The following is a 23,020-nucleotide window of genomic DNA, read 5'->3' on the forward strand; positions in this document are numbered from 1 at the left end:
GACTGTTTTGGTTTTTAATAATTCATTTCTTTTCTCTCTGTTCTCAAACCACATCAGTCTACAATTAACCATCACATGGTAGTATTTCTCCCTTGGAGCCTCCAAGGAGTCTCTTGGGTGCATAGAAGCTGTCTCTATGGTTTTGAATGGCAGGTGCCACCTTCCTCCTCGTCAGCTCCATTGTGGGTAAGGCCCCAGTGACTTGCTGGAAGCCACTGGGGAGGTTCCGCTGCCAACGCCACCAAGATCATCAGCTGGGACTTCCTTAGGTGAGCATGAGTTGGGATGACAGCCTCCTCAGAGGCCCCAGGGAGAGGAGTTCTGTTGGGTTCAAGCGAGTTTCCATATTCCAAAGGAGAGATGACTGTCACCATTAAAAAACAGATTGACTCGGATGAGTGGTTGAAATTGCAAGGCAAAGCGAAGAAGTGATTCGGCGTTAATGAGTATTGATTACAGAGAGGAAGCTGGTTAATTGAGTGAGTTGGTAAGTTGGTTGCCAAGGTAACATCTCACTTGGAATAACATCATCCTCACAGTGGGCACAGACTGGATCTGGGTAGAGACCAGCGGTACAGCAGAATCTTTTCTGTTTGGAGACCGAGAAGATGAAACTGGAAATGTTGGACAGAGCTGGAGAAAGGAAGTTTAAAGCCTTCCCTGATATAACCAGGGCTGCTTTCCTTCTACCAAGAAGATATCCGCACGTGAGCCTGAGAACAGAGCCTCCCTCTGCGTTCCGTTCGTGGTGCATAGACGCAGGAGATAAAGCTGGGGCGCCGCTGTGGTCAGTGAACAGCCTATCGACTTTCCACTGGCTAGAAATTGCAGGTGTGAGAGAAGGATCCATTTCCCTGAGGTTTAAAAGAAAAGCCAAGCTTTATTTGCATAGACAATAATAACAGTTGAACTTAGAAGAAAAGGAACCGTGTCTGCCTAAAGTTTATATTCCTTTACATTTTGCTCTATATTTGATCATATTAAATGCTGAAAATAGTCTGCTAGAAAGATCAAAGCAAAACTGATGTCCCCACCTGTAAATATTCAGAACTTTAAGGCATGCGGTTTCTTCACTGACGTCACTGATTTCGTCCTTTGTACACAGCCTTGGCCTTCCTTCATCCTGATTTCCTCAATTATCTCTACCCTATTACATTCATATAATTTGGCAAACCACGTCAAATTCTTTTTGGAATGAAATGAGACTGTAAGTAAATCTGAAATGTCGGGAAGGTGTTGTAATAACAGGTAAATTTTTAGTATTTTTAATTTTTTTGTATTTTTATTAGAGACAGAGTTTCACCATGTCAGCCAGGCTGGTCTTGAACTTCTGACCCTCAAGTGATCCCCCCAGTTCAGCCTCCCAAAGTGCTAGGATTACAGATATGAGCCACTGCGCCCAGCCCTGAGTCTTGAGGTTTATATCTCACCTTTTAGTTATGCCCTACCTGGAGTAGGCATTCCTGATACCCCTGTTAATGGTGTTCTCCTGGTTGCAGTGAATAAACCCCAGAGTCAATATCTAAAAAGATATTAAACCTCTATCTGCAACTACCAAGGGAGTGAAACTGTCACAAAGCCTGTAGTTGAGAGGTTGTTTTTCTGAATGGGTGGCATCTGCTTATAGCCTCTGTGGGATGGTTAACAAAAAATAGCTGGGCTCTATCTGCATGAATTGACATGGATGAGGTGTGATTTAATTATGACCATCAAAATCATGCTGGATTATCACACATTGGGCCATGAGCAGCTGTCCTCCATTTCCTCTGAGGACAGCAAAAGACAGGAAAGCAACCAGCAGCAGCTATGTGTCAGAATGCTGAATGCACAGCCCACACTGGAAATAACTTTAGCTGTTTTTACGGTTGCACAACAAACCTAGCACCTTGGAGACCAAAATCGCAGGTATTTCTCTATGCACACATACAGACAGATTTTCTCCTAACAAGATGGAGTTATACTGTGCCTTTTTTAAATTTGCTTTTTTATTTACTTAATATGTCATAAATACTCACACCAGTAAGTTACCTTCTTCATCCTTTTAAAGGCTATCTAGAAATCCATTCTGTGAATGGACCTTCTTTTATTTATTCAAGTATTTTGTACATCTAGGTAAGGGAGTTTGTTTGTTGGCATTTTTGAAGGTTTTTTGGGGGGTGCTATTAGAAACTCCAAGACATCCTTGCAATCATATCCTTGGCACATCCATGATTATTGGTTTGAATACATTCTAAGAAGAGAAATTTCTGGGTCAATTTGTATGCAAATTGTAAAGCTTTTCATAGATACTTCCAAATTGCAGAAAGTTTCTAAAACCCAATTTACATCTAGGAACCATTTTTTAAAGATAATTATTTTAAGTAGACATAGAGAAAAATCAGAAAATAATATGAGCAAATGTATGAAAGTCAAAATCCTTGCAGTCTCACTGCCCAGATATGACATCTGCTGCACCCCACCTCTCTGTGTCCATGTCTCTGTCTCTCCCTCTCCTTCTCTTGCTCTCAAACTTTTTATCTCTCTCTTACTCTGCCTGTGTCTCCTATTTCTCTAGTTCTGTGCCTTTGTCTCTTTACCGCTTTCTCTCCTGTATCTTTTTTTTTTTTTTTTGAGACGGTGTCTTGCTCTGTTGCCCAGCCTGGAATGCCGTGGCATGGTCTCAGCTCACTGCAACCTCTGCCTCCCAGGTTCAAGTAATTCTCCTGCCTCAGCCTCCACTGTAGCTGGGATTAAGGCCCCTGCCACCAGGCCAGGCTAATTTTTGTATTTTTAGTAGAGAAGGGGTTTCCCGTGTGGCCAAGCTGGTCTCGAACTCCTGACCTCAAGTGATCCACCCACCTCGGCCTCCCAAAGTGCTGGGATTACAGGTGTGAGCCACCATACCCGGTCTCCATAGCTATCTTTCTTGTTCCTGTTTTCCGACTCTGTCTCTACCTGTCCATCCCCATCTTGTTTTCCTCTTTCTCTGTCTCAACTCTTTCTGTCTCTGACTCTTTCTCTCTCTTTCAATAAAACTAAGGTCACCCTCCACACAGCGTTTCAAAGCCTGGGCAGCGCTAATAATCTCTCACACTTGGGCAGAGCTTGGGGACTGGCAGGGTATATTTCACATGTTTTTATCACCCTTGCTCAGGTGAGACCCCGAGGTGCCATGCAGCCAGTTGTTCTTGCCCAAGGCCCACAGCTCATAAGTGTCTCCAAGTCCAGAACTTTCAAGGCTCCAGAACTTTCCAGGCACCTACAGAGTCATATCCCTGCCCCTGATGCACCTGCATGGACCCACATGTGCTGTCTCCCTTGGGGGCCATATGGTTACCAGGTCAGTCAGGCAGCTCAGCTAAGACAAGGGCTTGGTGTAAGCCCCCAGGCTGTCTCCAGGAAGCCCAGGCTCCTACCAGGATGAGGATGGGGACAGGGAAGGAAGCTGCCTCTTGCCTCCTGCTCTGGGCCACAGCTTGTATCCGCATCCACCTGGCCCCGAATGTCTGCTTTTTTCATCTCTCGACATCCCCCCACCTGCTTCCTGCACATTGCTTACCATCCGAACCCCACACCCCATCACCTCCACACCCTCCTTCTCTCTCCTTCCTCATTATGAGGAACTCATCTGTCAAGCCTTGGCCTCCACCCTCAGTCCAGCAGGACTGCCCCTCCTTGGACCCCTCAAAGCACCCTCTTCTGTCCCCACACAGGTTCTAGTGGCCAAACTGGCAAAGTCCCTGCTGTTGCCCATGCCTCCAAGGCTAGTGCTCCTGGACTCGGGGTGTGCTCAGCACGCTGGAAGCACCGCCCACACCAGTAAAAGGTAAGCACAGGTGTTCCTGGCTCCAACAGCCCTCCTCCCCTCCTCTCTTCTTTCTTCTCTTCCTTTTCCTCTTTTCTCCTCCCAGCTCCTCTCCCCGCCTCTCCTGTCCCTTCCTCTTATCCTCCCATCTGCATCTGCACTTCCTCCTTTGATCACACCAAGCTCCATGGCTTTAGTTCTCATGTCTACACTGTCAATAGCCAAATTCGTATCTGCAGCCGGACCTCTTCCTTGAACTCCAGACCTGAGTATCTCCACTCGGCTGTCTCTCAGGCCTCTCGGACACAGCACATCCCAAAACAAGTTCTGGATCTTCTCCCCACAAAAACCCAGTTGTCCAGCATCCCACCACCAGCACCACCTGAGTCTCCACATCTCAGTAAGAAACATCATCACCACCTGGTCGCTCAAGGCAGAAACGAGGAGCTCTGCTTTCTGCATCATGTTCCCCACCCACTACTTACAAGTCCCTCAGCAAGGTCTGTCTACTCTATGTCCAAACCAGTCAAGCTCAGCAGCTTCCCTCCGCGGCCATGGCCAGCACCATCTCCAACCAGGAGACTTCATGTATTCCTGGCCCCATCATGCCCCTCTGCTACCCACTCCCCACACAGCATGCAGAGGCAGCTGCTTCTCACATGCCAGGTCAACTCACTCTCCTGCCTAGCACCCTCTGATGGTGTCCACTGCCCTTAGAATAAACCATGCCGCCTATCCCGGCCCATGAGGCTCTGCGTGATCAAGCCTCTGCCTGCCTCCCTGGCTCATCCCAGGCCTCTCTCCCCTTCACTCACCACCTCCAAGCCCCTCTGAGGACACAGCAAACCCGTCCCCACCACAAGGCCTTTGTCCCTGCCTGGGTCTCTCTTCCCTCTCGTGTCTGGCTCTTCCCATTATTCGGACCTCTCATCCTTGTGTGTCATTTGCTCAGAGGGATTGCCCCTGAGCATCGTCTCCACCCATCATGCTCTATCTATCTCAACGCTCTATTCATAACACGTTGTATTTATTTTTGCTCTTTTTTCCCATCTCCCCCAGTAGGTGCTCCATCGGGGCAGAAACCAGGTCATCTCATTGTCAGTGCACGATAAAAATTAACTGACCAAATAATGAAGTGGTGAAGAGGGCAACTTCGGTGTCAGACACACCTGTGTTCGCCTTCCTGCTCCAACACGTGTGTGACCCTCGACAGGGTCCTCCATCTTCTTCCCCTCAGTGGCTGTGCCAAACAAATTGGGAATAAAGATCCTGTGTCATGGGGTTGTCATAATGATAAAATGAGATGATGTAAGTGCAGTTCTTAGTGCAAATAAAAAGCGCTCAATAAATGCAGATATTATTAAGCACGTTTGTTGGATGAACAAGCAATCCCATAAAGCACGTATTTAGAGATGTGGAACCCAAGACTGGGAAAGAGGGAGTAGCTTGTTTCAGGTTGCGTGGCTACCAAGTGTCAAGTCAGGGTCCCCTCCCAGGCCAGTCCGAAAGCAAGCCTCATGGCCATAGCCTGGCAATCCTCTGAAACCGGGCATTCCTGAGGCATGGTGTGCATGTGGTGGAGTGAACAGATCAGAACTCAGAGAACAGCTGGACCAGGGAGAAACTGAGTGAAGAGGATGCAGCACCAGGGCCGAAACAGACCAGGACACAGAAACAGAAGGGGCAGGACATTGAGTAGCAGCCATGTAAAGACTTGCTCCCAATTTGTCTAAATATAAGAGGATGTGGGTCTCCACGTCCTGGATTGTTGCAGGATCCTGAAGCCACCCAAAGGCCTGCATGCCAGAATCCCATTCTGCTGCCCTTCAGGACTCTCTCCCTGCCCCGACACGGTGAAGGGGTGGGTGCTCGGGCAGCTGAATGACCACCCCCGGGCACCTCCTCGGGACTCTGTGGCCAGAGGATGCAATGCATCAGCAGGTGGGCTGGGGTCCAGGCCCATCCTGGAAAAGGCCGGCTGCAAGTTTCCATGGAGCCCGTCGCCATGGTAACCAAACCTCCGCGGCAGGACTCCAGCAGAGCCAGGGAAGACAAGCTCCTTTCTTGTCCATATCCCAGGAGCCTGCAGGAGCAGGGTGGAGGGAAGTGGGGACAATCAGGCTTTCTGAACCAGGATGGGGGTGGGGGCAGAGAGAAGAGGAGGTTGTCTTCCTGCTCAATGGGTCAGCCATAAACTGCCAGAACGTGGCGCCCTATTTCACGCCTCTGTGGTTTGCTCCTGCTCTTCTCTCCCCTGGAATGCCCTCCCCCATCCTCGTCTCCCTGGAGCACTCCCAGCTGTCCTCCGTGCCTCACTGACCCTTCTGGGCAGAGTCAGTCCTTCCCTCCTCTGACCACCTTTCACACATCCCCCAGGTGTCTGGCTCACCCACGAGCTTGAGGGGTGTGGTGGTGTTAAGGGCAGAGGCTCTGGAATCAGGGAGGCCTGAGTCATATCCCAGCTCTGCCATGAACATGCCAGTGACTCTAAATAAACCACTTATCCTCTCTAAGCTTCTACTTCCTGCTCCATGGGTCAGTCCTCATCTGCCATCTTCCAGCTGTGTGATCTTCAGTAAGTTTCCAAACCCCTCTGAGGCTCAGTTTCTTCATCTGAAAAGTAAGGTGATGTCCATGAGGTGCCTGATGCACACCTTGCATGTAATAAATGTCACAGATTATTCTCATGTGTAGTGAGTGCTGCCTCTCTGCCCCTGGGGAGTGGACTTCCAGTCCCTGCCAGGCCTGGTTTATCCCTGAGCTTACACTCAGGACCCCAACCCCTATACTAATCCCTCCCCTCTGCTAGGAGTCCTGGCCTGGCATTGTCCATGTCCTTCAGAGTAGGGTCTTTGAGAGGCATGAAGCTTTCCCTACTCAGAGCAGGGACTGGCACGCAGCACAGAGCTGACATTTCCAGCCTGACATCGGAGAGCAAGCATTGTGAAGGAGAATAGATTCCCCGAGAGCTTCCTGACAGCAGGGCCAGCCTTTGCGCTCGTGTGTGTGTGTGTGTGTGTGTGTGTGTGTGTGTGTGTGTGTGTGTCTGTCTGTCTGTCAGCAAATGCTCTAACATGCAAACACAAACACATATATATACCCATGTCCTCACAAATTCAAACACACACACCACACACAAAACTGACCCAGGAAAGTGCAAAGATGTTCCTGGTCACCACGGTCCATGTCCTGGGGACCAGCCCATGATCCCACTGCTTCCCTAACTCTCCCTCTAGAGCCCACCCCTGAGGCTCTGTGCTGTTTATGGAGCAGGTGAGGGGTGAAGAAATGGCCCTTCATGGTCTCATCATCCTGGGACTGAACAGGGGAAGTGAAAGGCCAGGTTACCATCCAGACAACCAGTCTACCTCTCCACAGGTCTCCAAGGGCACCTGTGGCATTTGGATACCTGAGATCATGCAGACAGCATCCCTGCCCCCACTGCTGCTGAGCAGGCCCAGCTACAGACTGTCACACCCACACACTGCTGCCACCTCCCTTCGAGTTCCCTGGCCCAGGCTTGAGTCTCAGATACTGCCCCCCAGCCCCTTTGTTTCATCCTGGGCATCAGAGTCCACAAGGCCAGGCCATATGCCCTGTCTCCGTGGTCTCCAACCCATCCTGAAATGCAGGCAGGGGAAGTGGTCACCTCCTCCAAACCATGAAGCTGATCAATGCCAGCTGACATTTACTGAGCACTTGCCCTATGCCAGCCACTGTACCTTTATTTCTTCCTCAACTCTCACAATAATTCTATAAGGGAGGTGATCTCATCATCCCCACTTTACAGATGGGGACACAAGGCACACAGCGGTTCAGAAGCACAGCTAAGAGGGTGTTCCAATGGGAATTTAAACTCAGGCATTCTGGATGCACTGCCCAAACTACGCTGTGTCTACTCAGCCACACTGACCTGGGCACAGCCAGAATGTGAGGGGACTCAAAAAGTGGCATCCCAGTTCCCCTCCTGACTTTGGAACATACGGGTGACAGTCAGACGGTGGGGCAGAATAATACCAGCTCCATTCATTCATTTCACAACTGTTTACTGAGCCCCTTCTATGTGCCTGCACTAAGCACCGGGGATATCGCAATGAAAAAAGAAAACAACAAAAAACAACCCTTAGTCCCATGGAGTGGTTATTTTGGTGGGAGAGACACAATAAACAAAGTAAATAAATGAAATAAACTGTATTAGTGATAAGTGCTAAGGAGAAAAGGGAATGATATGTCAAGGGGTTTGTGTGGGGAAGGGGGTGTTGCAATCAAGAAGCCAAGAGCGTGATACTTAAGACCTAAGTAGCAGCCCGGCACAGTGGTTCACGCCTGTAATCCCAGCACTTTGGGAGGCCGAGGTGGGTGGATCACAAGATCAAGAGATCGAGACCATCCTGGCCAACATGGTGAAACCCTGACTCTACTAAAAATACAAAAATTAGCTGGGCATGGTGGCTGGTGCCTGTAGTCCCAGCTACTTGGGAGGTTGAGGCAGAAGAATTGCTTGAACCCAGGAGGCGGAGGTTGCAGTGAGCCAAGATTGCACCATTGCACTCCAGCCTGGTGACAGAGTGAAACTCTGTCTCAAAAAAAAAAAAAAAAAAACTAAGTGGCTAAGTATGGTCATGCATTCATATTCATCTGCTGGATAAACATTCCAGGCAAGGGCCGTGAGGTAGGAGCCAGCCTGGGGAGCCCAGAATCAGCATGGCCCGTGTAACTGGAATGAAGTGAGAGGGAGGGGCACAGGTGAAGTAAGGTTAGATGAGGCCAGAGGGGACCGGGGTCAAGATGGTAAGTGCTCTGTGGGTTGCCACGAGGAATCTGGCTTATGCTCAGGTGAGCTGGAAAGCCAGTGACATGAAGTGATGTCACAGACAAAGCTTCCTGGAGGAGGCAGCTTTAGCCAAATGGGCTTGTGAATACCCCCACCCCTGAATTAGACTTATCCTCTCTGTTCCTGGCAGTGCTGAGCAAGCACAGACCTCCCCAGAGGGGCAAAGCTAGCCTGCTGACCTCAGCTGCTACCGAAGAACCACCCAGAACATAAGCCCCTCTGCAGGCAGGCTGCACTGGGGACACAGGCTATGCCCAGTGGGAGGCAAGCTGAGCAGGTCCCTCACCTCACACTCACCCATCAGCTCGCTGGGCGGGAGTCAGGGAGGAACAGAGAGAGGCCAGGCATGTTCCTGGTGGATGCCTTTCCACGTTTGGTTATTAAAAGGCAAGAAATGAGTCTGGTCCAGGCATCTGAAGGCGGGGAGTCTGTCTCAGGCTGAGAATGTACAGGCTTTGATTCCTCATTCATATCGGATGGCCACCAACTCCCTCAACAAGAATAAACCCTCGTGTCTACAGAGAAGTATACATTCTGTCATATGCTTCCCAGATAAAGGAGGAGAAACCAAAGGCTCGCAGCCCCGGAGATCAGCGATGAAGCTGAGGTTTAAGCCCAGGTCTGGCCCACTCCATGGCCAGTGGTCCTTCCATATGCCCCACCTGGTAACTAGGGTAGCATTAGCATTTCAGCTGTGCCAGTAGCACTATCTATATTTGGAAGTTGTATGGAAAAACTTACAAGATGAAAGACCTTTTAAGTTATGTGTATTTTTACCACAACAAAAGTATAAGTAAAGCAATAATAAAGAATAGTAAATATAAAATAATACCCTGTTATCTACATTTATCAGTAATCGTGTGTGGTTCACAACAACGGTGGCTAATGTTTGGGAGTGTTGACTCTGCTAGGTGCTGCACCAAGCGCTGTACAGTTTCTTACCGACTTGTGGGGCAGGAGACCCCTGGGAGGCATCTCCCCTCATGTTCTAACCTTTGAGTCTGCAACTTTCAGATGTTTCTTGGGATACCTTAGAAAACTAATGATCTCAAAGAGTGTTCCCTTCCCCACACCTCTTTGCTTCCTTACAGCATCTGGACGGAGGAGTGGCTGGGTCTCCCAGAGGAAGGGTAAGACCTGCAGCCCCTCCACTGACAAGGGTCTCAAACAGAATCCAAGATTCTTTCTCTGCTTGGCCAAAGGTCAGAGGAATTTAGCCTTGGAGTAACTAGTTATGAGGCCTTGGACGGGTCACAGAAGTTCCTCATTGTAGCAAATGGAGGGGAAGTGATTGGTATTAGGTTGCTTTGAGGTCTAAATATGAGAATACATATAAAGCAGCCGAGGATAACAAAAGGTATGGTTATTAGGGGGCAGGAATTGGTCCCTATTCATGTCAGACAGCGAATAACAGAATGCAGTTTACAGCAGTGGCTTTCTAAAAAGCATGCATTGTCCTTTCAGCTGCTAGATGGCTGGTTCTCAAGCTTTAGCCCCCAGGGGAGGGGGAGCTGTTGAAACAGACTGCTGGCCCCACTCCCCTGGAGTTTCTGATTCTGCAGCTGCTCTGGCGTGGGGCCTGAGAATTTGCATTCTAAGACGTTCCCAGGTGATGCTGATGCGGCTGGTCTGGAGTCCAGGCTTTGAGGAGCGCTGCCCTTGATCACTGGTTCTCAGCTGTGGCTGCACCTTGGCATTGATCTGGAGGGGGACTCTGAGACCTGGATCACACTCTCAGAGATTCTGAGCTACAGCTCCAACATTGGGAGTTTCCAAAGCTCCCCGCTGATTCTAATGTGCAGCCCAAATTGAGCACCACTGCCCCAAGTAGAGGAAGGGAGAGCTACGTGGATTTAGAGTGCCCCCGCCCCCCCCACCCCAGCCGTAGCGTCCGTCACACCCACCAGATGCTAAGAGTAGGCACCTGTGGGGAGGGGTTTGTGAAAGCTCTATCATTGCTAACAGTAATAAAAGCTAACATTTCTGAAACGTTCACACAGGCCAGGCACTTTGTTAAATTCTTTACATCTAACACTTCATGAAATCCTCAGAACAACCCCATGAGATGCGTAATGGTGTTATTTGCAGTTTACATTTCAGCCTGATATATAAAGAAGTTGGGTCACTTGTCAAAGGTCAAACAGCCAGAAAGTGATGGAGCCAGGATTTGAAAACAGCACGCCCACCTCAGTTCTTTTTTTGAGACAGAGTCTCACTCTGTCGCCCAGGCTGGAGTGCAGTAGCGCAATCTCAGCTCACTGCAACCTCTGCTTCCGGGTTCGACTGCTTCTCCTGTCTCAGCCTCCTGAGTAGCTAGGACTACAGGCACACACCACCATGCCTCGCTCATTTTGTATTTTTAGTAGAGACAAGGTGTCACCATATTGACCAGGCTGGTATCAAACTCCTGACCTCAAACTCCTGACCACACCTGGCTAGGTCCTAGTTCTTGACCACTGGGCTAAGCAGAATGTATTTATGATTAGTTCTTGTGAAATTTTAAAACATGTTTAGTGGGAGAAAAACTCACTTTGTGTCTACTCTTTGCTCTGGAAGCCTTTGAGGGGCATCGGGCCAAATGATACAATGCTGACTTTAAAATATTCGATTCCCCTTTTCCGAAGAACATTTGCAGGCGGGATCTTATTTCGACACCCCCAACAGCATGATCTCTCTCTACCACTCTTCCCTCAACCATGCTCCAGTGAAATAAACCACTTCACCGTTCATTCCACCTCAACCAACATTTACTAAGGACGTACTTGGTGCCAGCCAACAGGCTGCAGCTTGAGGACACAGAGATGTCAAGACCCTGAGACTCAGAGAGGCAGTGACCTGCCCAGGAGTGAGTTAAAGGCAGAGCCTGGGCCCAGCTCATCTAATGCTCTCATCTTGGAGGAACTGAGGGATGAGCAGGAGAGGAAGCTGGTGCGGCAGGAGCTGCCACAGTGCTCTTGCCTGCTTTGGGACTGGCATGGCCTCTGATGGCTCCTGGAGAAAAGACTCCAAGTTGGGGGCTGGTAGGAATAGTAGAGGGGCATGAATGCCCAGGCTTAGAACAAGAACTTACGAGCTCCTGCTCAGACCTAAGTCTTGACCCCGCTCCTTCCAGCCTCCACATACCCTCACCCCTTCTCTACCCCCAGCCAGGCAGCTTCTCTATCCAAAGAGGTAATTACTCCAAGCAACCAGCAAGGCCAGAACCGGGGACTAATTTCCCAACATGATTCTGGTCTGGACTTTAACCACCAAGTGACATTATCCTTACAATCCTTGTGTCTGTTCATAATGTTAATGTGTAAATGTGAACATAGTAAATAACCACGATTATTGTTACCCTGTCAGGGGCACGTCTCTCTTTTTTTAACATATCCAGAGACCTTGAAATATAAGGCTGGGCACGGTGGCTCACACCTGTAATTCCAGCATTTAGGGAGGCCAAGGAGGGCAGATCACTAGGTCAGGAGCTCAAGACCAGCCATGACCAGCATGGTGAAACCCTGCCTCTACTAAAAATAAAAAATTAGCTGTGTGTGGTGGTGCACCCCTGTAATCCCAGCTACTTGGGAGGCTGAGTCAGGAGAATCATTTGAACCCAGGAGGCAGAGATTGCAGTGAGCTGAGATCACACCACTGCACTCCAGCCTGGGTGACAGAGCCAGACTCTGGGTCAAAAATACATATATATATATATATATATATATATATATATATATATATATATATATATATATACATACACACACACACACACACACACACACCTAGAAGTGGTCCAGGCCCCTCTCCACCTCTGAGAGGCTCTGCTAAGAGATCAGGGGACAGTGGCCCAGAGAAGAAAGACTTGCCCAAGATCACACAGCAAGCCAGTGTCAGAATCCACCAAGCCAGGACTTCTGACTCCTACCGAGGTCTCCTTGGGGTTCTGAAGAACCCCCTTACCAAAGAAACCTGCTTGTAAATGTCCCGGTTCTGAAGCAACTCATGTCTACCTATGGCTTCAGCCACCTTTATGCAGGCCACTCTAGCCCAGACCTCTCCCACGAACGGCCCTGCCCAGAGGTCTCACAAGCATCTCAGAAGCGGAGGCTCCAACTCTGACCTAACCACCTTTCCCTTGAAATCTGCCCCATCCATATTCCCTCTCCCCCAACCCTCAGAAACACAGGTGTTACCCCAGGCAGCTTCGTCTTCAGCACCCCCGCAACCCCGGTAAACCAGGAGGGCCCTTGGTTCCTCCTGTCTTTTACTTTTCTTGAACCCAACCCTTCCCCTGCCCTCTACCACCACATGAAGGCAACCTCATCAATCCAGGCTTCATCCGTCACAACAACCTCTCCCTTCAGTTCACGCTTTCCTGTGGGCCTGCCACTCTACCCTGGCTAGGGTGTGGCATTGAGCAAGACAGCCAAGAATCTGTCACTGGCATGACTGCACAAAATCGACCCTGACCACATCTCTCCCCTGCTCTGATCCCTGGGTGGCCACAAACCACCCCTGGGTTGAAGTGCAAACTCCCCCATGCAGGTATTCACATTCCTGAGCCCTCCAAGCGCCCCGATCTTTCCAGACTGGTCTGTCATTGTGCCCCGAACAGAATGATCTGAACAAGCTCTTGGCCATCCTCCCCAACACCAGCCCAAAAACCACCTCCTCCACAAAGCTTCCCTGCCTGAGTCACCCACCTGACCGGGTGAGTTTTGCCTTCTTCTGGAATCCCATTGAAACCCATGATTTGTGTCTCTGCCTCCCAGACTGGGCTGTGATTCCAGTCGCTCAGGGGACTCAGCCATCGCCAAGCACAGAACCTGGCACTGATGGGCATCAGTGTGTTGTGTTGATGGAAGGACAGACAGAGGGGTGGGTAGAGCAAAGTCCAAATGCCCTTTTCATTCATTCGGTCCAGTGCCTAAGCCTTTGTCGTTTTCTGCAAGTCCCTCCAGCTGTCTAACCTCCCCTGCTGGCATTGCGGAAGCTCATGCCCATTTCTTCTCTCAATCTTTCCCTTTCCCTTCCCCAAAGCCCAGACTGTCCTGCCTTTCCCTGACTGGGCAACAAGTCAACAAGAACAAAGGTCTGGGGAGCCGACCAGGGCAAGGCCGGCCCGGGCCTCTCGGGGTCTCAATCCCTCGGCCTGTGTGTGTGCCAGAGCTTCCCACAGATTTGGGAAGAAGGTGCCGGAGGCTGGCCGGGCGGCCTTGCGGTTTGAAGCAGTGAGTCACCTTCTGGCTGCAAGTCAAGGAACTCTCACTGCGCCCTTGTTTGGACAAGACGGGGAGGCGCACTCAGAGTCAGAGACTCCGGGAGCAGAGACAGGAGCAGGAAGAAGGGGTCACCGAGACCTCAAGAAAGTCAGGGACACAGACGCCCAAACGACCGAGACAACCAGGGACAGGTAAGGCACGCAGAGAGAGAGAAGGACAGAGGCAGCGCGCCCAGAACCCAGGGGCAGCGCAGGGAGAGGAATCGCGCCACCGGTGTAGACGGCTTGGCTCCCTGCGCACACTCCGTCCTCCCCCTCGCGGCTCCCACCTCAGGCCGGGACCCGGACACAGGCAACAGCGGAGCCAATGGGCTTCCAGACCGGGACATTACCTCACCAGAACCGGCTGCCATTGGCCGGTGTCCCCTCCGGGGCGGGCTGTTGCTATGACAGCCCAGGCCGGCCTTGCAGAGGGATGCTCGGAAGAAGGTCTGGGAGGGAAAGACGCGTCCACACCTCTTTCCAGGCTGTGGTGGGGCTCAGGGACCTCTCCCCTTCCACTGAGCCCCACAGACCCCCTACTCAGACCGGAAGGGGAAAGCCCAGCTCCTGCTGGCCCAGGAGTCGGAATTCCTGTAAAAATGCCCATTCGGCCCCCTCCCTCAACCTGGCCCACAGTCCCTTGCCAAGACCACCCCTCCCCCCGACACACCCTGGAAACACACACCCATCCATAGATCCTGCAAACAGCAATGAGCACCCTCCAGCACCCAGATGCAGCGCTGGGCTCTAGAGAGGCAAAGATGAGTCCACCTCCCCCTCTGCCCTCACAGAGTTCCCCCAGTCTGATCAAGCAAGCACTCCAGGAGAAAATGACAAGGCAGTGTGTAAGGACTAAAAGAGAGCAAGCACGGGGGCTGTGGGAACACAGAGGAGGGGTCCCTACTCAACCTACCAGATCAGGGGGACTGCTGGGAGAAAGGCATACAGAGCCAGGACCTGAAAGAGCCAGATGAGGAAGGGTGGGGAAGGGATTCGAGGCAAAAGGGACAGTCTGTGCAAGGACTGGAGGCAGTAAAAAGCAAGGAACACTCGAGGTAGGAAATTAGATGGTGGGGTTGGGGGCGTTGGAGAAGAGGAGAAGTTTAAAGTAAAGCTGAAGGGGGAAGCAGGAATGAGATCCCAAAGGACTAGAATGCCGTGCTAAGGCATCTTGGACCACATTCTCAGGCAGTTGGTTGATGGAAGGGGAGAGGGCTATGATTAGGTTTGCATTTTAGGAAGATCTCCACTCTTGCAGCTGTGTGGAGGATGTGGGGGAGGGGACTAGGAGAGCAGTCATTACAGGGACTGGGGAGAGGCAGTACAGGGGGGACTGAGGCCCCTAGCTGGAGTAAAGATGGAGAGACCCAAACTCAGGAGGAGGTGTAAAGGACGTGGAGCCACAGTTCAGGTGACTGTGGAGCTGGCACCAGCTCACCTGGGAGGCTGGGAGGGCTTTCCTGGCAACCAGATAGGATCATCACTCTCCTTCCATATGATATTGGTGTCAGCTTGTGTATTCAACTTGTGTTTCAAGAGTCATGCTGCATTGAAAAGATGTCTATCTCTTTTCACATCTCCCCACCCCCTACACACACACACACACACGCACGCGCGTGCACACACACACACACACACACACACGCACTGTAATTCATCTCCATTCCCAGCACTCAGCACAGAGCTTCATCCCATTCATCCCAAGTACACTTCCACAAATCTGAACCCTCATCACCCCCCTCCCCATGACCCTTGCCCCAGCCTCCACCCATCCCTCCCAGCCTCTACCCTTCCTTCCCAACCTCCATGCACCTGATTCCCATCTTTTTTAGTCACGTTGTAGCCACCACCTAGAAATTGGGGCTGCCCCCCCCCACTATGTCCGCCCCTCCTATTATCCCTCAGCAGGAAGCAAAAGTTGCCTATCTGTTGGGTCAGATTTCTGAAGACTGATGAGGCCCATTTTCGGTAAGTGGGGTCATTATAGTGCAATCACTGGGTTGTTATGAGAATTAAATAAGGTTTTGTTGCCTGGCACGTGTAACTGCCCAATCAATCCGCTATAGTGATGACATTATCATGAGTGTTGGAGGGGGACAGAGAGGGCTGGCTGGGACTCCAGGATGGCACAGCCCTGCTTCGGGTTACCTGGTGTTTGCTTCGCTCATCACAGAGTGGTGTCTTGACTTCTCATTTGGTACACATACTCATTACATACTCTCTCGAGGAAAAACACAAAACAAAGGAGATGGTGGGACAAGAGTCCTGGATTGTCATGATACCACCTGAATTCCATCAAACTCACAGAAATCCTTGATGCAGTGGTTACAGATGTCCTCTCCCAAGGAGCCAAGATGGGACAATTGAGTGGCTTCTTAAATGTCAAAAGACTCCATTCAGATCTTCCAATCAAGGAACCTTCAGCGGTCAGAGCTGGCAGTGCCCTTAGGATCCTCTTATTCAACCTTTAGTTTGACATATGAGGAAACTGAGGGTCAGAGAAAGCAAGTAAGTGCCCAAAGTCACACAACTGGGTCGACCAGCAGAAGCAGAGTCATTTTAGGCACCCGGTTTCCCCCTCACTGCACTTTTCCAAATCTGGTCTGTCTTGCAATTGAACAGTAACTAGAATCTTCTCTAGCCAGGACACACTTAGGGCCTTCCCATGCTGGTTTGTTTGTTTGTTTGTTTGTTTGTGTTTTGCTTTGTTTTGTTTTGTTTTTTGAGACAAGAGTCTTGCTCTGTTGCCCAAGCAAAAGTGCAACGGTGATCTTGGCTCACTGCAACCTCCGCTTCCTGGGTTCAAGCCATTCTCTTGCTTCAGCCTCCTGAGTAGCTGGGATTAAAGGCACCCACCACCACGTCCAGCTAATTTTTGTATTTTTAGTAGAGGCGGGGTTTCACCATGTTGGCCAGGGTGGTCTCAAACTCCTGACCTCATGATCTGTCCACCTTGGCCTCCCAAAGTGTTGGAATTACAGGCGTGAGCCACCATGCCCGGCCTCACATGTTGTTACATTAAACATTCATGACAGCCCTGCAGGGTGGGCATTGTTATTCCTATCTGAAAGGTCCAGAGAGAAAGTAGTTCCTCCAAGATCACACCGTGTTACCCAAGCCTGTCAGGTTCCAAGGCCCACGTTCTTGGCATAGCAGTGTGTTGACTCTAAGACTGCTCAGTGTGGTGTATTTGGAGCTTGTGGGCATCAGAGCGATTTGCCAATATAATCACTAAAACAAGAAGAGGCGAATCTGCTACTTGGTGAAAACGAGAGAGGACCTGGACTCTTCTGCACATCGGTGCTTTACATACCTGCTCTGTTGTGTGAAAGTGCTCCTCTAAAAGCAGTAGGAGTCAAAGGGCTATGTCCCATCTGCGGGTCTAGAAGAGAACCAGCTAGGAGACTGGTTTCCCAGCTAGGCTTCGGCACATTTTCTGAGTAAGGTGCCACCACCCGTGTTCTCTGAGTAGAGGGTCCTCAGAAGGAAACACAGGAAAGTATGTTTTACTTTTATTTTTATTTTGAGATGGATTCTCATTCTGTTGCCCAGGCTGGCGTTCAATGGCATAATCTTGGCTCACTGCAACCTCTGCCTCCCGGGTACGAGCGATTCTCCTGCCTCTGCCGCCTGAATAGCTGGGATTACAGGCACCTGCCACCACGCCTGGCTAACTTTTGTATTTTCAGTAGAAATGGGGTTTCACTATGTTGGCCAGGCTGGTCTTGAACTGCTGACCTCAAGTGATCCACCCACCTCAGCTTCCTAAAGTGCTGGGGTTGCAGGTGAGAGTATGTTTTAATGACACCTCTGCATGAGTTTGTGGATCTTGAAGTGGTCATAGATTCAAGATATCGTGTGGAAAGGGCCAAGTGGGTGACATCTATAAGGACAAATCAACTACATTCACTTCATTGCCACCAGAGGCTCCCACAGCACAGTGCTCTACAGCCTTTTCCAGCCTTTGATGGAGGAAGGGCAGTGTCCCACAGCACTGGAAGAGATGCCATCCTTTATGGCAAAAAAAACACACAAACAAAAAAAACGGATTATCCCACATCTTCAAGAGGTTCTATTTCTAGCTCTAGAAAACACTATGACTGTTGATTAGCCAAAAGTTGTGCTGTATCTGGCTCTGGAATTCTCTCTGTCCTTGGCTCTGGAAAATATTCCAGAGACATTTATAGTCCCACAACATTGTTAACTCTAGGGAAAACTCCATGGCTCCAGAGGACTTTCTGCTCCTAGTTTTGAAATTCTGCAGGCTGTTTTTGGAGGACCCTTTCTCACTAATATTGCTCTGTTCTGCCACCCTGGCTCCAGATTATCCAATCCCATTTCTGGAAGACACTCTGACTGTGAAGCAAAAGAACTCTACGCCTGGCACTGGAAGGCTGATTCTCTGTGAAGGTGGAGGACCACCTGACTGGTCTGGAAGACTGACTGTCCATACTCTTCTTCCAGGATCTGGACTTGACATCGCTGGCTCAAAAAGATTGACTCTCTAGGGATCTGAAGGGCCTCTCTAGCTGACATGCTGTAATACCATATTTCACAAGTGCTCTCTTGACCCAGTTTTGAGATCCTGGCTAAAACCTCTCGACTCCTCTTTGTCACTTTGCTCAGACTATACCTTAACTCCTCCAAACTCTTGGCGTGGAGGTGTCTGTGCCCCTGTATCTAGATGACTCTTTGGAATAATCTTCATTCCTGGCTTCTGGAGTAGGAGGGGGAAATGTGGATGGGTTGGAGGGATAGGAAGATAAGAGGAAGCATGGAACGGTTGCTGTGACATCTGTTCTGATCAGCAACCTGAGCTAGATTTGAGTTCTATGGTCACAGGTTGGAGGCCAGAATTGTTCAAATTTCATTTACATGAGCAGCTCGGTGAGGTTCTGGGTTCAACAGGGAGAACTAATTTTGGTTCTGCAGTGCATGAGGCCAAGAGTTGGGGAAATGGAGACTGTTCTCCCCATGGAGAGCTGTTGACCCCAGCATAGTTCATGGAGCCTGAAGGTGAGGCATCCTGGCCAAGATGTGCAGAATGATGGACCCTGGCCAAACCACTTTTTGGACAGAAACATGGACAAGTAGAATCGGGGCAAAAAAGAGGGCACATGACGAAATTCCCATGAGGTCTGAAGCCAGGGCTATTCAAAGGCCTTTCTTACTGAACCAATCGCCCATACCCCATCCCAGGCCTTCTCCATTCCTCCTGGAATCACCAGCGCTGAAGTTTAAAAATTACATTTCCCCGACATCCTTCGAGTTGGATTTCCACTGGGTTCTGGCAATGGAATGTATCCATGCGAGATCCTGGAACTCCTATCAGACAGAGTCCAAGCTCCTAACTTTTATCAATGGCGATGGCAATAGTCGAGCAGCATTGATGGGGAGTACAGACTTGTGAGCCCAAAATGACACCACATTCCTTTTTCACTGGTACTTCCAACATTTTTATGACCAATTCCTTAAATTAAATCATTTTGTCTGAAGTACCTAGAGTGGTTTCTGTTTACCTGACACTTATCAAAGATTCGAGAGTACCTACTATGTGCCAGATGTTCTAAGAACTAGGAGTAGCAGACTGAACAAGAGCGGAATAGTGGATGGGGTCAGAGAGGCTGGGCAGGAGCAAAGCCATACAGGGCCTTTTAAGCCATAGGAAGAAGTTTGAGTTTCAGTCTGATTTCAATGATAAGAGCATCTTATTCAGGGAAGGGAAGGTATGTGATTTATGACTTGAGCTCTGTGACAGATGAAGTCTAGCAGGCTGTAATAGAAAGGAGGGATAGAGGCGGCTAGTTGAAGACTTCAAGCTGGAGATGACAAACTGAAGCTGGGGGTGGGGGGCTTACTGTTATAACATTAGGGTCCGACGATGGTAGGATAAACTCACTGACCTCTGATGAGATGAAAAGCAGAACTCTATTACTTATAGCATCAAGTGGGAGAAAGCTGCCATGCAGGGCCATGTAGGGCGTTACACCCTGGGACAGGGGAACAGAAAGCTAGAATGTAGGAGGTAGTTTCTGTCTGGCAAGTGGAGTGGGGTTAGCAGGTCTAGGGGCTTCTTGTGGTTTGGGAATTTTGAGTGATTTCACAGACCCAAGGAAGAAGGGTTCATCCCTTGATGTATAGCAAAGAATCCCTGGGAGTTGGGTGTATTGTTGTAACCCAGGAGGAGCCCAGTAAGGAAAGGGGTTGGGGTGCAGACTCAGCAAAGTGCCCACTAAGAGGAATTGAGAGTGTTTAGCCCAGATCTCAAAATTGGGTCAAGAGAGCACTTGTGAAATACGGCATAACAGCATGCCAGCTAGAGAGCAGTGGGCATGATCAGGATCTGCTTTAGAGGTAGAGCTGATGGGACTTCCGATGGATTGGACATGAGAGAAAGAGGAATCTTGACCATGGACTTCCAGAATCAGAGGCCTCTGATTTTGAGACCGTACCTCTCATCAGATACAAATAAAGATGTTTGATAACATTTTTAAAACTTATTCAAATAAACGAAGGGCTAACAAGATAGTAAAAAACAACCAGGGCTAGTTAGAAGGAAATATATAAGAACCCAGAGAGGAAAACATCACAGAAGCCACTTTTGCCCTGAGAACACTGACCAAGAATAATAAAGAACAGGTGCAAACAAACAATATCAAAAATAAAGGGCAGGCGCATCATCACCGATACTTCAGACATCAGAAAGAAGAGAACGTGATGAAAACTGCATGCCAATACATTCGAAATTTTAGGCAGGGCGCGGTGGCTCACGCCTATAATTCCAGCACTTTGGGAGGCTGAGGCGGGTGGATCACGAGGTCAAGAGATCGAGACCATCCTGGTCAACAAGATGAAACCCCGTCTCTACTAAAAATACAAAAAATTAGCTGGGCATGGTGGTGCGCGCCTGTAGTCCCAGCTATTCAGGACACTGAGGCAGGAGAATTGCCTGAACCCAGGAGGCGGAGGTTGCGGTGAGCCGAGATCGTGCCATTGCACTCCAGTCTGGGTAACAACAGCCAAACTCCGTCTCAAAAAAAAAAAAAAAAAAGAAATTTTAAATGAAATAGATAAATCCTGAGAAAAAGATAGGTTACTAATACTGACTTGAGTTTAAAAAAAAAAAAAACGCTTCAACCACTTTGGAAAAGAGCTTGGCTTTTTCTAGGAAAGCTGAAAACTTTCTGTGACCAGCCATTATAGTCCTAAGTATATACCTTAAACAAATTCAGGCATATGTGTTTCCATTAAAATGTGTAGGAATATTTTTAGAAGTACGGAAGCACTGGGGCTGGGCACAGTGGCTCACGCCTGTCCCAGCACTTTGGGAGACCAGGGCAGGCAGATCATTTGAGGTCAGGAGGTCATGACCAGCCTGGGCAACATGGTGAAACTGTCTCTACTAAAAATACAAAATTTAGTAGGGCATGGTGGAGCCCACCTGTAATCCCAGCTACCTCGGAAGCTGAGTCAGGAGAATCGCCTGAACCCGGGAGGCGAACGTCGCAGTGAGCCGAGATCGCCACTGCACTCCAGCCTGGGCAACAGAGGGAGACTCCATCTCAAAATAGTAATAATAATAATAGCTGGAAATTGGAACAACATAAATATCCATTAAGAGTAGAATGTGGCATACTACATAGTATAGTGAAGTAATATGCAACGATGAAAATGTATGAAGTACAGTTACACATAACAGGATGAGAATTACAAGGATAATATTGAAAGATGTAAAAAATAAGTATTCTGTGATTCCATAAATACAAAGTTCAAATATATATGTATACGTATATAGGCAAAACACACACACACACACACACACACACACACACACACATATATATATATATATATATATATATGATTTATGAGAAGTTTTTGAGTTCTGGCAATGTTATTTCTTGACCTGAATGGTAGTTACATGAGCATTTATCTTTACTTGTTAAATTATGCATTTATTTTCATAACTTTCTGTATATAATTTCTGTTTTACGATATAAAAAGTGTTCCAAAGAATGATTAAAAGAATGGAGCTAGGCAACTGGATGAATAATGGTGCCAATTTCTGATTTGGAGAGAGTTTCAAAAAAGGAGTGGGAAGTGGAAAGATGGAGAATCCATAAATGAGAGATTCATTCTTGCCATATAAATTCTGGCATGCCTGTTGGACATTCAAGAAAAGATCTCAAGCCTGTAATCGAGGATTGAGTCTCAGAGGAGAGGCCCCAAATCTCCGTCTCAACTGACTGGAAGGAGATATTTACAACAGATATAGCTGGCAAACAGCTTACAACCAGAATATATAAGGAACTCCTGCAAATGAGTAAGAAAAAGACAACTTTGTAGAAAATTGGGCAAGAGACTTGAGCACACTAAGTTTTAATGTAAGAAATTACACAACGGGGCCATTGTATAGGAATGAAGTAAAACCCAGTAGCTTGGAATCCCCCTCATTGAGTCAAGAGACTGGTCATTTCAAGGAAAGGATCTAGGATGCAAAAAATCAAAACATGTATTTTTGGTTAAATCTCGGGCAAACAGCGAGAGTCTAGAAAGTACCAGTGACATGACTGATAGAATCTCACCACATGATGGAAGCCAACCCGTCAAAAGCCTGGGAAGCCCTCCCAGCCTGGGGCCTCTGTTGGTCCAGGATCTTGGACTGGTGTCCCATGGCTTAATCTTCGGGATTCAACCAAATAAATTTACCCCACCCATGTCGTGGACCCAAGCATCCTACCAAGTAGCCTTAGCTTAAATGCAAGATAATACTACTTTGTTCATCTTGACTGGAGTGAGAAATGAATACCTCCATGCACATATATTTCTTTTACCACAACAAGATGATGAAGAAATAAATGCATAATATTGATACTTTTGTATAAGTCATGTTTACAGGTGCAGTAAGAAATTTTATAATCGTTAATTTGCTTTATATAGTTTCTGCTTGCTTTTTATAATATTTAAAACAAAATCTAAGCAACAAATTATATGTGTGATTAGATTTACAGAAGTTGCTTAAGTGCTTAGGAATAATTTGTTCATCATATTTGTAAGTCTCCCTTGTTAGGTGTTTGAAGTGTTTGAATCAGCTAAATTAAATTTGTAATTGTAGTTTGAAATATCTAAAGGAATTTGCTTAATTAAATGTTTATAT

At 48.6% G+C, this 23,020-nt stretch overlaps 1 protein-coding gene and 2 long non-coding RNA genes across 3 annotated transcripts in view; 2 read left to right on the forward strand and 1 right to left on the reverse strand.

Moving 5' to 3' along the window:
* The window catches only part of SDC3 (syndecan 3), a 94,173-nt gene continuing 71,153 nt past the window's right edge, over nt 1-23,020 (reverse strand). The window contains exon 4 of the mRNA XM_035308461.3: nt 1-854. Coding sequence (XP_035164352.1) covers nt 649-854 — 206 coding nt within the window. The 3' untranslated portion in view covers nt 1-648. The remainder of the gene's footprint in view (nt 855-23,020) is intronic.
* Nucleotides 545-5,139, forward strand: LOC108592548 (uncharacterized). The gene is made up of 3 exons (XR_001912715.4): nt 545-1,248; nt 3,693-3,805; nt 4,844-5,139. It is a non-coding gene; the product is annotated as an uncharacterized LOC108592548 (long non-coding RNA).
* On the forward strand, nt 13,906-20,437 carry LOC108592549 (uncharacterized). Its single transcript, XR_001912716.4, has 2 exons — nt 13,906-14,013; nt 18,187-20,437. It is a non-coding gene; the product is annotated as an uncharacterized LOC108592549 (long non-coding RNA).

The sequence above is a fragment of the Callithrix jacchus genome, chromosome 7 (genome assembly GCF_049354715.1).
Source record: "Callithrix jacchus isolate 240 chromosome 7, calJac240_pri, whole genome shotgun sequence".
NCBI lineage: Eukaryota > Metazoa > Chordata > Mammalia > Primates > Cebidae > Callithrix > Callithrix jacchus.